Source organism: Stenella coeruleoalba (assembly GCF_951394435.1).
Source record: "Stenella coeruleoalba genome assembly, chromosome: 1".
NCBI lineage: Eukaryota > Metazoa > Chordata > Mammalia > Artiodactyla > Delphinidae > Stenella > Stenella coeruleoalba.
Genome location: NC_137169.1, coordinates 108,536,267 through 108,550,777, shown reverse-complemented (window position 1 = coordinate 108,550,777; position 14,511 = coordinate 108,536,267). Strand labels below are relative to the sequence as shown.

The following is a 14,511-nucleotide window of genomic DNA, read 5'->3' as shown; positions in this document are numbered from 1 at the left end:
GTGTCTCACTGTGTTCTTTCTGTCGTGGGATGGGGAGCTGATGGGCTCCCCACAAATGGGGACAAACAGAACAGAAATGGCAATAAGTCAGGGTGAGGTTGGATGTCCTGGGAGGCTTCCTGCTTGATAAGAGTTGGGGAAGTAACGGAGTTTGGCACGTTTGCCCAAGGGAGGAAGTTCTGACACTGAGCCCCTTTGCGCACACAGCTCTCTCCTCTCCTCCCAGGTGATGGGCGGCCTGGATGGCGACATGTTCAACTACTACAAGATGCTGATGCTGCAGGGGCTGATTGCTGCTCGGAAACACATGGATAAGGTGGTGCAGATCGTGGAGATCATGCAGCAAGGTGGGGCTAGGGAGAAGCCAGGCGTTTGGCGATAGGGCGGTACCCATAGTGCCCTGCGAGTCCCACTTACGTTGGGGCCCTGGGGCATGGAACCTCCAGAAAGTTGATTACACCTCAAGACTGGGGGCGGGGCCTCCCAGAGCGTTTCCGGCTCTGATCCGGTGCCCTGTTTCACCTTCGGCACATTCCTCCTGATTCCTGACAGACCTAGTCCTGGGGGTGGGAGGGCGAGGCAGCAGAAACTACCTCCTAGGTGCATTCAGGGAAAGAACAGTCCCATCTCCAGCCTCCTGGTCCCTTCTCATCTCCCCACCCCTTGCTTAACTTTCATCACTCGGCTCTTCACCAACTCAGGTGTTTGCAGTCATTGGCCTTTGACCTCTGATTGCCCTCTCCTCAGACCTCTTCCCTGTCCCGACACTCAGCCCTTCTGCTCTGAGCCGAGACGGGTTCCTCTCTCATCTTTATCTACTTTCACTGCTGTTTCCTCACGGCCTTGCCATCTAGTCTTTTGTCCAGGATCCCTGGGCCCTCGTCCCCACTCCCTCAAGGCTGTGGTGTCCACCCGGTCTGAGCTGCCAGTATCCTCCTCCCCATCCCTGCCCCCACCCCACAGGCTGTCGCTGTTGCTCAGGAGCATCCCCGTCTGGCCCCGTGATGACGGTGGCCCAGGTCATCTGTGAGTGTCAGACGTAGCATAGGCAGAGGCCTGCAAGCAGATAAGTGCCCAGTTCAGGGCCCATTCCCTAGACGCTTCCCAGCCTGCCCTCTGGGTCCTAAGTCTGCTCCCTCCGCCCTTACTGGGGGAGATGTGTTGACCATCTACCCTCGTGCCCTCACCTAGAGGGGCTTAGGATTGTGGGATAAAGAAGGGCCTCCTGCCAATTCTCCCTTCTCTGCCCAAGCAGAACTGCATCCACACTGTCAGGGATCTCTCTGAGGTGGGAGGGAAGGGGCACCTTAGATAGCCCGGCTCTGCACTGGCTGTGGTGGCTGTTAGCACTGCCACTCCCTCGTTTCCATCCGTGACCCTCTTCCCTTGCTGCTGCCCCCAGGTTCTCAGCTTCCTTGCTTCCATGGCTCCAGTACCATCCGCAACCTCAAGGAGAGGTTCCACATGAGCATGACTGAGGAGCAGCTCCAGCTGCTGGTGGAGCAGATGGTGGACGGCAGCATGCGGTCTATCACCACCAAACTCTACGATGGCTTCCAGTACCTCACCAACGGCATCATGTGACATCCTCCTTCTCAGGCCCCGGAGCAGTGGGGGATTCAGGGGACCCTCCCTGGGAAGGCCCTTGTCAGAGAAACCCTAAACCAGGAAGCCCCACCCACCCAGCCATCCACCAAGGGAAATGGAAGGCAAGAAATACAGAGGATCATGTGGTAACTGTAGAGCTTGCCGGGGGGTTGGGAGAACCAGCCGTGGGGTCCAGACTTGCTGGGGCTTCCCTGCCACCCCCCACCAGCTGTGTCAGTATTACCACCTGACAGACTCCAGGGCTCACTGCTCTCCAGAGAACAGAAGTGATAAATGTGAGGGACACTGGGGCCTTTCTTCTCACTAGGGTTCGAGAGGTTCTTTCCGCAGGCCATCCTCTTAATGTGTCCTGGGTCCCAGGAAGGAGAAAAGAGTAGGTTCTTGGTACTAAGGACTTGATCCTGTGGTTGGCCTTTGGCCATGCTGCTGCCCAACTCTGTCACCTCCCAGGGACTGACCCCTAGCCCGAGTTCCCCTTGGTAGGTGGGCTTTGGCATAGGGTCCTGCACTTGCTGAGGTTCCCCATCCCAGGAGTGAGGAAGGGAAGAATCACAGCCCCTCCAGTCTGAGGGTATTGGCCTAGCTGTGGGGAATTCCTTGCCCTTATCCTTTCCCCACACCCAGGGAAATAGCTCTCAATTTTTTATTTTTAATTTTTGTTTGAAATAAAGTCCTTAGTTAGCCATCTGTGTCATTTCTGAGTTGTATTTTTTTTCAGGGGTAGGGAGTGAACAGATGCCTCTGTCCAGGATACAAAAGGCACCACACAGAACGAAGTGGAGGAAGATTGCTTTTTCCCTGCCTGTCTCAGTCAATACCACCACTTCCCTGAAGAAGGGCCTTCCCAGCTTTGTCACTCACCCCCTCCCAGACACATCCACATTGTCTAAGTAAGTCACATAAAAAGAGGAGCTTGAATGGGGATTAAACCACGAGCAGTTTTAATGGTCTGGTTTTCTCCTTCCCCTTTCCCCCACTGTTAGTATTATTATTACTACAAGAATAAAGGATTCCTGAGAGCCTGTCCCCTCCTCTCCCTGGGACCCCCCCCTAGACAGGACTCGTCTCCACCAACCTCCCCCCACCCCGCCCCGGATTTCTGGGGAAAAAAAAAAAAAGATAAGTGAAAGGCACTGCAGGGGTGGAGGGCTTGAGTGCCAGGGAGTCTCAGGGGGGGCACTAGGGCAAGGCCAGGGCTGCCATCTGTGCCCACAGGGGTTGAGGAGAGTGCCCCTGACCACCCCAGCATTGGGCCTTCCCGTCCTCCCACCCCCCCCGTCCCACATGGGGGGGGGGGGGCTGCAGCAAGAAAATAATTAGTGTTGGGCTCAGAAAGAAGGAATGGAGGACCCACTCTACTAGGACCCAAGGGCCAAACCCAAGGCAGGAACCTCAACTACCATTCTCAAAAGCTTGTCCTTGGGGGTTAGCGGGACAGGAGTTGAACAAAACATGAATTCTAATGGAACTCCCCAGCCCAGGGACCAGGCAGCAGCAGTGACCCAGGCTCCCAAGGAAGAGGGAGGGGCTAGTGAGTCCAGGCCTGGGCCCTAGTTGTCCCCACTGCCCCCTTGCCGAGCCCTGATGAACGCCATGCCGTGTGTGCGGAAATGGGTCTTGAGGTTGAGAGGGCTGTCGCAGCTCTTGCCACAGACCTTACATGTCAGTGGGCCTCCAGAAGCTGGCAAGGGTGAATCTCCCCCCTCTGGGTCAGACCTGGAAGGAGGGGCAGTTTCTTCCTCCCCATCCCCCAGGCCCAGGGCACTGGCACTCCCCACACCCCGTTTCTTCTTGTGGCTGATGAAACGGTGCCGGCTCAGGGAGCCAGGGGAGGCGAAACACAAGCCGCAGTCGAGGCACTGCTGGGCACCGCCATCCACCCTCAACCCCGCCATGAGGCTCTGCTCCGCTGAGCTGCTGCTCCGGTAGCGCAGGGGGCCGTGGCCTCCCGCCCCGGGGCCGCCCCTGGGGGACTTGGCTGGAGGTGTCGTGCTGTCAGGCTCCTCACTGCAAGAGTCAGAGGACTGGCGGCGTTTCCGTCCCGGCCCCTGGAGAAGAGAGTGAAGAAACCGGGCCTCCCGTCACCCCGCACCGTCCCTGGCACCCCTGCCCAGCTTCCTGAGGCCTCGGCTATAACCCCGCAGGCTCCTGCTCCCACAGCCCTCATGCAGCAGGGTGGGCCTCTGCCTACCTGGGCTCTGGCACCAGGGCCCCGAGCCAGGGCGTTCCCCCGGCCAGGGGACTGGGCCCCGAGCGGCAAGCCGTGCCGGACCTGGACGTGTTTCTCCAGGATCAGGCGGCTGCTGAAGGTGCGTTTTCCCTCTGTGCAATACCTAAAGGGGAGAGCGGGCGGGGTGGGCTCCAGCGCCACAGCCCAAAGACCAAGGCTCGTGGCTTGAGCAGAGGGAGGCCTCAACCGTCAGTCCACTCAGACCTAAGAGGCAGGTGGGAAGGTACTTTGGGGAACCAGGGTTGGGGGCACCCTGCCGGACAGAAAAGAGGAAGGGGGCCAGGGGGTAAGGGTTACCTGCATGGGTAAACTCGCTTGATACCCTCGTGATTGACCCTGACGTGGCGCCTCAGGCTGGGGGCGGAGCAGAAGGAGCGCTCACACAGGCGGCAGGGAAACTTCTTCACTGACTAGGAGAGCAGGGGTTGGGGGTCTCAGCCAGGCTCCATGCAGCACCCGATCTCCACTGCCACACAGGTCAATCCCAATGCTGCCCCTCCAGCCCATCTTGCTCCCCAGGGGCACCCCACTCACCTTGCCATGCTCCTTCTTCATGTGACCCACATACTCGTCACGCTCAGGGAACCAGGAGTGACAAAGGCCACAGGTCCAGCCTCCAGGGCCCCCACCCCCGCCCTTGACGCCTTTGCTCCCCAGTTCTCGCCGGGGCCGTTTGGTTGGGCGAGGAGGCTCAGGGGAGCTGGGCAGTTCTTCCTCTTCTGAGGATGAAGAAGACTCCTCAGTAGGGGCAGCTGCTCCTCCCCGAGACACAGCCAGCTCCTCAGGCTCAGTCTTGGGGGTCAGAAGGGCACCCCCGGCCCCTTTCCCAGGAGTCTCCTCCCCCGAGCGCCCAGACTGATGTGTGTTCTGTGAGAGAGACAAGGGGGGATGGCTGGTGTGGGGGAGGACCTGGCTTTGCCAGAGTCCTGGCTCCTCCCCTGCTCCCACTTCCGGAGGGGTCCCCGGTCAACACAGCTGGGCAACCCCGCCTCCATCCCTCGACCCCTGTACCTTGAGATGTTCCAGCATGGTCCTTTTTTGGGCAAAAAGCAGAGGACAAGATGGGCACTTAAAGACGCTGACACGCTGGGGCAGCAAGTGCTGGTCGAAGTGCGAGGAGAGGAGGGGTTTGTGAGTGAAGACTGTGTCACACATGGCGCACTTGTAGATCATCCTGGGCGGGTGGAGAAGACAGTGCAGACGTCCTGCCCCATCGAGGCCCAACCCCCTCCACCCGCCCCTCCTCATGCTCCCTCCCCAGGTCTCACTTGGCCTGCTGCGTGTGGAAGCTAGGATGCTGGGTGTAGAGGTGGGCGTGGGCGCTGGGTGCAGACTTGAAGGCCATGGGGCAGATGGGGCACTTGTGGAAAACCTCGCAGTGTGACGTCTGGATGTGGGACTTGATGGAGTTCACACCCCCAAACACCACTGCACAGCTGGGGCACCTTGGGGAGTAAGTAGGAGGCACCGTGGTGAGCTGCGGGCATCTCCACGGCCACCTCCAACCCCACACTCATTCACAGGGGCTGGGTGGACTCTAAGGAGTTAATCAGCGGTGGAACCCAGGCAACTGGAGGACAGAGGGAGCTGCAGCACCCAGTTCCCCAAGGGAGGCCTGCGGGGCAGAGAGGCAGAGCTGATGCTCTGGAGGGGACCCCGCCTGCTCCCTCTCCGTGGGGAACGAAGGGAAGGCAGAGAGCGCCCTGGCTGCGTTTGCTAACACGCTGGGGCTGAGTGATTCAACAGGAGAGATGGGGCTCACCTCTGTGAGGCCATCTGAAAGGCTGGTCCCAGGAGCCACGAGACCACCAAGTACAGGAGGAAAAGTGTTGAGGGACTATGGGGAGGAGAGATGGGAGGCACCTGTATCCTACGCGGCGAGAGAAATGCAGACAGGCCTCCCGGAGGTGGGTCTGAAAATTGGCTTGGAGAAAGTTGCCTCCACACTCAGGGCAGACGTGGGGAGGTCGGTTCTTATGCATGCGCTGGTGGGCGCTGAAGCTGCAGCGATTGGGGAGCATCATGGGGCAAGTTGGGCACACCTGTCGAGGGAGTTGAAACCAGGTGAGTCTGTGAGGAGTGGCCTGTCCCCCATTCCTTCTGCTAACCAAGCCCCCACACCTTCCTAGATCCTGTCCCCATGGCATCTGGCTGTCCCCGTCCCAGGGAGGGGCTGGGAAAAGTAACTCACGTTGCTGGTGGCGCCAGGGGCGGGTGGCCCAAGCTGCTGGAAGTGGGCAGCCATGCCGGCCTTGTCCCGGCACTGCTCCTTGCACTCCAGGCAGCGGAAGCAGGTGTAAGCAGAGGTGGCAGGGGCGGCAGGTGGCTCGGCTGAGAGTGGCAGCACAGGGGCCTCAGCGGCAACTGCAGTTACGGCGGAGGAGGTGACGGCCCCGTCACCCTTGCCCAAGGCAGGCAAGGCTGGAGGTCCGAGGGCAGGTGGGACAGCCAGCAGGGGCGTGATGTCCGGCTGCCCCACCATCTGGTCCAGGGCCACCGGCCTCATGACCAGGTGTGAGCACTGCATGACAAGCCCCTTGTCCTTGTGCTCACGGGCATGCAGCAGCAGGCTGCACTTGTTGAAGAAGACTAGGCGGCGGGCACAGTGGTTGCAGGTGACCTCGATGCGCATGCTCCGACGGTCATAGTGTCGCGCCAGGCTCTTCTCCAACGAGAAGGCGTCCCCACACTCGAGGCAGCGGTAGCCCGTGGGCGGCAGGGCCAGCCCGGCCTCAGCCGGTGGACTCAGGTTTGGCCGGTAGGCAGGCAGCAGGTTCTTGCTGTTGAGGATCTTGTTGAAGGCCTCCACCAGGCTGGACTGGGTCCGTGAGATCACCGTGCCACCCCCTGCCCCCGGCCCGGTGGCCGGCTTAGAGGGCTGCACCATCACCACCGAGGCACCGTTCACCTTCTGCCCCCCGGCCCCCAGCCCTGCCCTCCCCTCAGCCTTGGGCAACGCTTGGGGCACCAGACCCAGCACATTCTTAGCCATCGTCTTAGGGCTGGGGGCAGTGCCTCCAGGCAGAACCACGGCTTTGCGGGCCACACTGGCTGCCATCAGCATGGCAGTGCTTGCGTTCTGGATGGTGGCCACGGGCAGCACGGTGCCCTTTAGCCTTGTGCCATCACCCAGCTGGACACTCACCACCTTTGGACCCTCAGGGGTCGGGGTTGCGGGGGACAGCTTGAGGAGGCTAGCCTCTGCCAGGAAGCCCCCTTCAGGCAAGGGGGCAGGGGGATCAGGGTCTGAGGGGACCCGGGTTACAGTCCTTGTGATATTCCCGCAGGATGTTTTAATGGTCTTAATCCGTACCTTGAGGGGCCTAGAGGAGCTGGAGGAGGCAGGGGAGTCATTGCTGTCCTCATCTGCAGCCTCGGCTCCACTAGAGGGACTCTGGGGACTTCCCGGGGGAGACTTGTCCACTGGTCCCTCATCCTCTTCTTCCTTTAGGGGCTGAGAGCTGGGCACTTTAGGGGAGGCAAGAGGGCTCTGGTGCCCTGGAGACTTCTTGAAGAAGGACACCCCTGCAACCCGGGAAGGGGAGACACTGGCAGGGACGACTGTGGCCTCAGGGCTAGAGCCTGAGCCTGGGAGGCTCTGGGGATGAAGAGGGCTGCAGCTTTCCTGCTTCAAGGCCCCCAGCAGTGGGGGAGAACCAGGGGGCAGCAGGGCTGGGCCATTCTCCCGGGCCAGCTCAAAGGGAGAGGAGAAAGGAGGTGGGGTCATGGCCCCTTCCCGAGGTGGGGAGGGTGCAGAGGGAGGAAGGGGATCAGGGTGCTCCCCTGGCTCAGGCCCAAAATGAGCAAAGAGGTCCAGGGGAGCTTTGCCTTCCATGGATTTTTCTTTCCAGGTACCCCCACTGGGAGGAGCTGGAGAGTGTGGGGTTCCTGGAAGGGATGGCTCAGGGCCCCCAAAACCATTTTGCATCAGACGAGGTCCCACAGACCCCTCCTTAGTCACTCCCCCAGCCCGGGCCCCTTCCCCTCCTGAACTCCCAGCCAGGGACTCCGACTGCTCAGGACACACAGTGTTCTTGACAATGACGCTGACTGCTGAGACGTCTGGCGGTGGCATGCCATGGTCAGAGGCCTGGGCGGGCAAGCCAGGGCCATCCCCGGCAGCTGCTGCTGTTGCTTCTCCAGATTCACCTCCTATAATGGGTTCTGGCTTCCCTGGGCCTCCTGGCCCCTCATTTTCTTCTGGCCCAGAGTGTATGGCTTCATTTGCATCAATGTCGGGGATGTCAAAGGCAGCAAGGAGGTCATCAAAATCAGGGGTCTTCATGTCCCCCATGGCAACAGGTCCCAGACCTGAGGAAAACAGGAAAAAGAGAGACAAACTGAGACCTCTGGAAGCAGGAACGCTGGACCTCCTCCCTCAAGACCTCCAAATTCATCCGCTCTCAGAACCCACACACACTCTGACTTGGGTACACCTCCACCATAGTGCAAATCCTAGAGAGCTGGTGGAGGCACCTGTTTTACCAAACCCTAAAATTGAAAGGAATGTAGTATGCACTTTCCAGGGAGGACACCAAAATCCAGAGAAAGCAAAGGAAAAGAGACTTCTCAGAAATACAGACAAAAGGGACTTCCCTGGTGGTCCAGTGGTAAAGAATCCACCTTCCAACGCAGGGGACGCGGGTTTGATCCCTGGTCAGGGAACTAAGATCCCACATGCCGTGGGGGCAACTAAGCCCGCGCGCCACAAATACTGAGCTTGTACGCCTCAACTAGAGAGCCTGCAGGCCGCAAACTGCAGAGCCCACGTTTTCTGGAACCCGCGCACCACAACTACAGAGCCCACGCACCCTGGAGCCTGCGTGCCACAACTAGAGAGAAGCCCACACACTGCAACAAAAGATACATGCCTCAACGAAGATCCCACATGCCGCAACTAAGACCTGACGCAGCCAAAAATAAATAAAATAAATAAATCTTAAAAAAAAATACAGATAAGAGACAAGGGAGTAGAGACTGAGGGAGTTCAGTGAGCATCTTAGTTGAAACCACTTCAACCCCTCCTGTGCCCAGCACAGGATCAATTAGTCAATACTACTATTAAGGAGGAGGATGTACGTGATGCTCTAAGTTTAAGGGCTCATTCATGGCAGCATGGGATCCATTCATATTCTTCATGGATCTTCTGGGGGTCCACAGAGATCTGAAAGGCCATGTGTACAAAGGGGCATGTGACTTAAGACAAGATGTAAGAACTGATTCTAGTTCCAGCCTTATCAATGGCCTGCTGTACAAGCAAGTTACTCTACCGCCTTACTTTTGCTGTCTGAAAGAGCGGACAAGTAATCTATATATCATAGGGTTGTTCTGAGCATGACATGAATCACAAACATGAGAGCCAGAACCCAGAGTACGATTTATTATTACAGCTAGGACAACAAGGATATGCCAGGCCGAAGAGAAGCTGGGAGGGAATAAGCACTGGAAATCTAGGGCTGGGGTCAGAGACAAGAGTCAGGGGTCATGTAAGCTCAAGTCTGGGCCACTTGGGGTCATTACTGGCACCTGGAGATCTAGCTTGGTTAACAGGGCGAAGTGGGCTCAGGGAAGTTACCCAAGAGACCAAGATGGAAAGAATAAGACACAGGAACAGAAAGAGACAAAGAGAAGAAACGGGAAAACCGTAACAGCAGTCTGGTCACAAGGGCCCCAGCCTAGGCCTCTCCTGTCACAAACACCTGCTGCTCGCTCACCTACCTTCCCAAGAGTGCCTGGCCCCCTCCTAGCCAACCCCTCCTCCTTCCCTCCCTCCCTCCTTCCCCATCTTGCTCTCTCAGGGCTGAAACTCCAAGGCATGAGCTTATCCAGCACAGCTGCCTCAACCGGGAAAAGCCAGGCCCCTCACCCCTGTCATTTCTGCTCTGAGCTCCTCACCCCAGTTTATCCCCAACTCACACTCCTCACCCTTTTCATTTTCCCTTGGCAACAGTGGCCCAGGAAGTCTCACCCAACCCCCATTTGTCCCAGTACAAAAAAAAAAAAAAGGTCCCACAAGACTTATGTGGCACTAAACCAACAAGAAGGCCAGCCTAGAGTTTGTGGGGGACCCAGGTGTGTTCCTTACCCATTTCTCCCCACAAGTGTTTCTATACCTAGGAAGAAGCAACTGAAAAAGTCTCTTTCCCTCCACATTCCCTGCCCTCAAGGCAAGCCATTTCCCAGGGCCAATTCTCTCACCTCTTTCCAGCCTTTAGACTGTAACTGGAGATAGTCCCAGCAGGTGGCAGCTGGCATTGCTGGGACCAAGATGGGGGTGGAGGGAGAGGGTACCAACTAGAGGAAGAACGAAAGGGGAGTGCTCCTCTCATCCCCCTCTACTTAATTTACAGGATCTGGGTTTAAACAAAGCCCTCCACCCCTTGCCTCTGCCCAGCTGGATCGCTAGGGCCCTCCCCTGGCCGGCTCCCTCCCGACCGCGAGAGACCAGAGCTACCTTCCGCTCAGGCCCTCAGAAAAGTGGGCTGGTGGAGCACAGATCAGTGGGGACTATGAGAAAACATCTGCAAACTTGCCTCCCCCAAGCAACTCCCCCTTTGGCGTCCAAGTGACTTAGAGGTCATCGGAGAGCCAGGAGCAGACAGTAGATCAAGAAGCGCAGCTCAAGGCCGAAGAGGCTTCCCCGCCCCACGGCTCAGGCCTTTCTGCGGCTGCTGCGCCCTGTCTCTTGGGCTCCAGCCCCCCTCCTTCCCTCTGTTCTTCCCCAAAAGCCAAAGGAAGGGGCTGAACAGGAAGAGGGTGAACTGGCCTGGGTCGGGTGGGGGCTCCGCGTCCCTTTCCCTGGCCCGGGGCCTGCTGCGCACAGGAGGGCGAGGGGCCGGCGGCCGGGGGCGATTAGGCTGCCGCCAAGCTGGGCAGCGGCCGGAATTAAGCCCCTGCCATCTGCCGAGGACCGGCGCGGGGAGCATGTCCAGGGTTGCGGAAAGGGGGCGGGGTGTACATGGGAGAAGCCAGAGGGGAAACTGAGGCGCGCCGCGCTTTTCTAGCTCTCACCAGCGTGCTAAGGGAAGGACGGGCCTTGGCCAGGCCAGGCCCTCGGGGAGCTGCCGCGCAGCACCTCCCGGCCCAAGACTACACCGGAGCAGGGAAGGTGTGGAAAGAGAGTAGTGGGGAGGGGACAGTTTTTGCCAGACTCGCAGCTCTCCAGCCGGGGTCCGTCCCAACTCCGACCTCCTCCCCTCCCTCCCTGCGCAGCCTCCTCCCCCCGAGGGCTCCCGAGGCTCTCTCGAGACTGGGGAGGAATCGGAAGGCACGCCGCGGCCTGGGGCACGAGCCTGGGTCCCGTCCGGGCCCGGACGCTGACCCGTGCCCAGTCGGGGTGCAGGCTCCGCTCCGGCCTGGCCCAGTTCCCCCGCCCCCACCCCCGGTCACGGACACCATTTTAGGTCGCGACATCCCGCAGCTTCCAGCCCCCGGGCCGCGCTTCGGACGCCTCTCGGGCTGGGGGCGCCAGGAGTTGGGGACCCCGACGCCCCTCCACGTTTACCCTGCTAGGGGCTGTGCTTTCAACAGGCTAGGAGTTTCGCCCACGTGCCCCAAGGAATGGGGGCGACGTCGGGGCCCCGGTAGAAGCCATCCCGGGGGGCGGCGCGGAGAGGGGGTAGTTGACCAAGTGGGGGAGGGGTGGGGGTATTTACCCGCCCCCCCAGGGGGCGGGGCCAAAGGCGGGTATTTACCCCAGGCACGCTTACTTGTTCCGCTCCCAGTGCGGGCCGAGACCCGACGGTCTCTTCCCTGCTCCAGTCGCTGCTGCCGCCGCCGCCGCCGCCGCCGCCGCCGCCCTCCCCACGACCGCCGCTACTTCCTGCTTCTCTCCCGTTCAGCCTCCCCCTCCCTCAGCTCCCTTCGCGTTCCAGGTCTGGGCTGCCCGCTTTCGCACTCGCCATTGGCCAATACCCCCGTCGTTCAGTACTGCGCCCCGCCCAGCTCCGTACTGGGTTGGCCTTAAGTACTGCCGCTCGGAAACAGCTAGGCACAGGCTTCCCAGCCTCATTGGGCAAGAAGCCTAGTCCTTCTGGAGAAGCTTCTTCCCATTGGTTGCGCCGGGGCCCACTGCCCCATCTGTGCATCTCAAAAATGATTGGCCTCCGCCACTGTCGTTTAAAAAGAAGCCAGTCTGATTCCCTGTTTTCCTACAGGAGGATGTGACTATCCCAGGTCTCCGCCCCCTCACTCCCTATTGGCCGCGATCCCTGAAGCCTGCAGTTCACTTATGCAAATTTAGAGAACTCTCTGCTTCTATTTGTTGGGCAGGTTGAGGAGAACCGCGTTGGCCCCGGGTGGAGCCCGGATGTGTTGATCCGTTTGCGGTGTTTTCTCAAGCTAAACCCTAATGTCAGTCATGCCGTGCAGCAGTCACAGAATGGGACGTCACCGAAAGCACCACGTCATCTGGTTGACCATTTCCTCGTGGTTTTCCCACTGTCTAAATCGTCATATAATCTGAATGGATGGGGTCCTCGCACGGGTTAGCTCCTGGGCGATGGCGTCACCCACTGCTCCTCCCTCTGCAGGAGGGCTTGTAGCGGGGGCGGGATTTGGAGTGTGGAAGGCACCGGCACCTGAAGCCTGGGACGGGCTTGCAGACCGGAAGTAGGGGAGAGGTGACGTTAGCGTGCTGGCGTGGCCTGGGCTATTTCCAAAGGGATCTTAAAGCGGCATTGTGGAACGCCTCCTAAGCACGGGGATGGGGGAGGGGGAAACCCGCCCCGTGTCCATTACCCATTTAAGAGTTCTCCTTTCCCCGCCCCCAGCACGGGGGTAGGGGGTGGAGTCGAGGCCGGTTTTCCCGCGCTTTGTTGCCCCGCCCCCTGGAGGCGGGGGAAGGGGAGGGGATGCTAGGAAATTGAGTTACCTTGATACTCTAATGCGCAAGCGCTTGCAGAGTTCGTCTGCAAATCCATCGTGCCAGCTCTCGCACACCCTAGCCGGCCGGCGAGCCTGCACATCCTGCCTTGCACACAGCCGGTGACAACCTGGATGTTGTTATTAAGGTGGATCTGTTACCCTGTCCAGGACCCTGGACCCCGGACACTCTGGCGCGCCCTGAGAGTTTACGTGGGTAATAGCGACTGTATTGAGGTGTGAATCAGAACCTCTGGATGGGAATGTTGGGGCCACCACTTACCACATGGTTCCATCGGGCAAGTCGTTCAACCTCCCCGAACCAGTTTTTTCATGGATACAATTGGGATCATAATGCCCACCAGACATGATTGTGAGGATTTCAAGCGTTTAGAATGTAAAAGTGCTTTGTAAAGCGATGGGCAAATGGGATTAGTGCCCCCCTTTCCGGCGCCGTCTTTCTCAAGGTTGCCTGCAATTGCTCCAGCTCAGGGCGCCTCGTCCACCTCTAAACAACTAACTAGAATCGCATACTGGATGTAGCCAACTGGCATTCCATTCTCATCTCCTTCTCTGAGTCTTCCTGTATGGAGCCATAATTACTACTCATATACACGCACTATGTGTGGGACCTATTATGAGAATTTATGTATAGTAACTCATTTAATCGTTACCAAAACCCTGTGAGGGAAGTGCTATTATTAACTCCATTTTACTGAGCAGGAAACTGGCACAGACAGGTTCGGTTAGGTCACTTGCCCAAGGTCGAAGGCAGTGAAGTTGAAATTCTTAAGAGTGCAGACAGCTAAACACTTTTTCACATATTCCCTTACCAGGAGGGTTCTGGATAGGTTTGTTCTTCAATTAGATACACTAATTGTATTTAAGAAATATTTTAGTTCAACTAATACTTCTTGAGCACCGTCTATAAGACCCTGTTGTGGGCACTGGGGATACAGCAGTGAACAGAACAGACAAGAATCCCTGTCCTTATGATACATACATTCCTGTGGACAAGACCATAAATATGATAAGTGAAAAATATACAGAACCATGTAAGAAATTGCCCAGGAGAAAAATAAAGCAGGGCTATCAAGCCATGAAAAGACATGGAAGAACTTTAAATGCACATTGCTAAGTGAAAGAAGCTAATCTGAAAGGGCTATATACTGTATGATTCCAACTATGTGACATTCTGGAAAAGGCAAAACTATGGAAACAATAAAAAGACCAGTAGTTGCTAAGGTTTTGGGTGGAGCGAGGGATGAATGGGTGGAGTATAGGGGATTTTTAGTGTAGTAAAACTATTCTTGGGACTTCCCTGGTGGTGCAGTGGTTAAGAATCCACCTGCCAATGCAGGGTACACGGGTTCCATCCCTGGTCCAGGAAAATACCACATGCCACGGAGCAACTAAGCCCACGTGCCACAACTACTGGGCCCGCGCACCTAGAGCCCGTGGTCCACAACAAGAGTAACCACTGCAGTGAGAAGCCCGCGCACCGCAATGAAGAGTAGCCCCTGCTCATAACTAGAAAAAGCGTGCAGCAGCAAAAACCCAAGGCAGCCAAAAATAAATTAATTTTAAAAAAAAACTATTCTTTATGACACTGTAATAGTTGTTACATGACATTATACATTTGTCAAAAGCCCTAACGTAAGATATGGACTTTAGTTAATAATATACCAATATTGATTCATTAATTGTAACAAAAGTACCACTAATACAAGATGTTAATAACAGGAGAAACTAGGGGAAAGGAAGCATATGGAAACTCTCTGTAATTTCTGCTCAACTTTTCTATAACCTAA

At 57.5% G+C, this 14,511-nt stretch overlaps 2 protein-coding genes across 9 annotated transcripts in view; one reads left to right on the top strand and one right to left on the bottom strand.

The window, feature by feature from the left end:
* The window catches only part of PI4KB (phosphatidylinositol 4-kinase beta), a 29,381-nt gene extending 26,769 nt beyond the window's left edge, over positions 1-2,612 (top strand). For 4 of the 7 annotated variants that reach the window (XM_079919686.1, XM_079919690.1, XM_079919685.1 and 1 more), the window contains 2 exons: positions 227-347; positions 1,403-2,612. In XM_079919686.1, coding sequence (XP_079775812.1) covers positions 227-347; positions 1,403-1,584 — 303 coding nt within the window. In that variant the 3' untranslated portion in view covers positions 1,585-2,612. The remainder of the gene's footprint in view (positions 1-226; positions 348-1,402) is intronic. The other 3 variants (XM_079919687.1, XM_079919688.1, XM_079919691.1) reach the window with 3 other exon arrangements.
* A 70-nt stretch (positions 2,613-2,682) lies between these two features.
* ZNF687 (zinc finger protein 687) lies at positions 2,683-11,648 on the bottom strand. 2 transcript variants are annotated; one of them, XM_079919664.1, is made up of 9 exons: positions 11,548-11,648; positions 6,030-8,149; positions 5,702-5,880; positions 5,107-5,283; positions 4,850-5,012; positions 4,373-4,705; positions 4,136-4,248; positions 3,800-3,941; positions 2,683-3,656 (listed from the first exon to the last, which is right to left on the bottom strand). In XM_079919664.1, the coding sequence occupies exons 2-9, from the start codon at positions 8,130-8,132 to the stop codon at positions 3,159-3,161; spliced, it is 3,708 nt and encodes a 1,235-aa protein (XP_079775790.1). In that variant the 5' UTR covers positions 8,133-8,149; positions 11,548-11,648; the 3' UTR covers positions 2,683-3,158. The 2 variants fall into 2 exon arrangements, with proteins under 2 accessions (XP_079775790.1, XP_079775791.1); XM_079919665.1 differs by lacking the exon at positions 11,548-11,648 and adding an exon at positions 10,037-10,391.
* Between the last annotated feature and the right edge of the window lie 2,863 nt (positions 11,649-14,511).

Coding starts and splice junctions, on each gene's coding strand:
- ZNF687 (XM_079919664.1), bottom strand. CDS start 8,132: ATGGGGGACATGAAGACCCCTGATTTTGATGACCTCCTTGCTGCCTTT. Junction 3,942..4,135: donor AAGCGAGTTTACCCATGCAG/GTAACCCTTACC, acceptor TCTCCCCTTTAG/GTATTGCACAGAGGGAAAAC. Junction 3,657..3,799: donor GCCCTGGTGCCAGAGCCCAG/GTAGGCAGAGGC, acceptor TCTCTTCTCCAG/GGGCCGGGACGGAAACGCCG.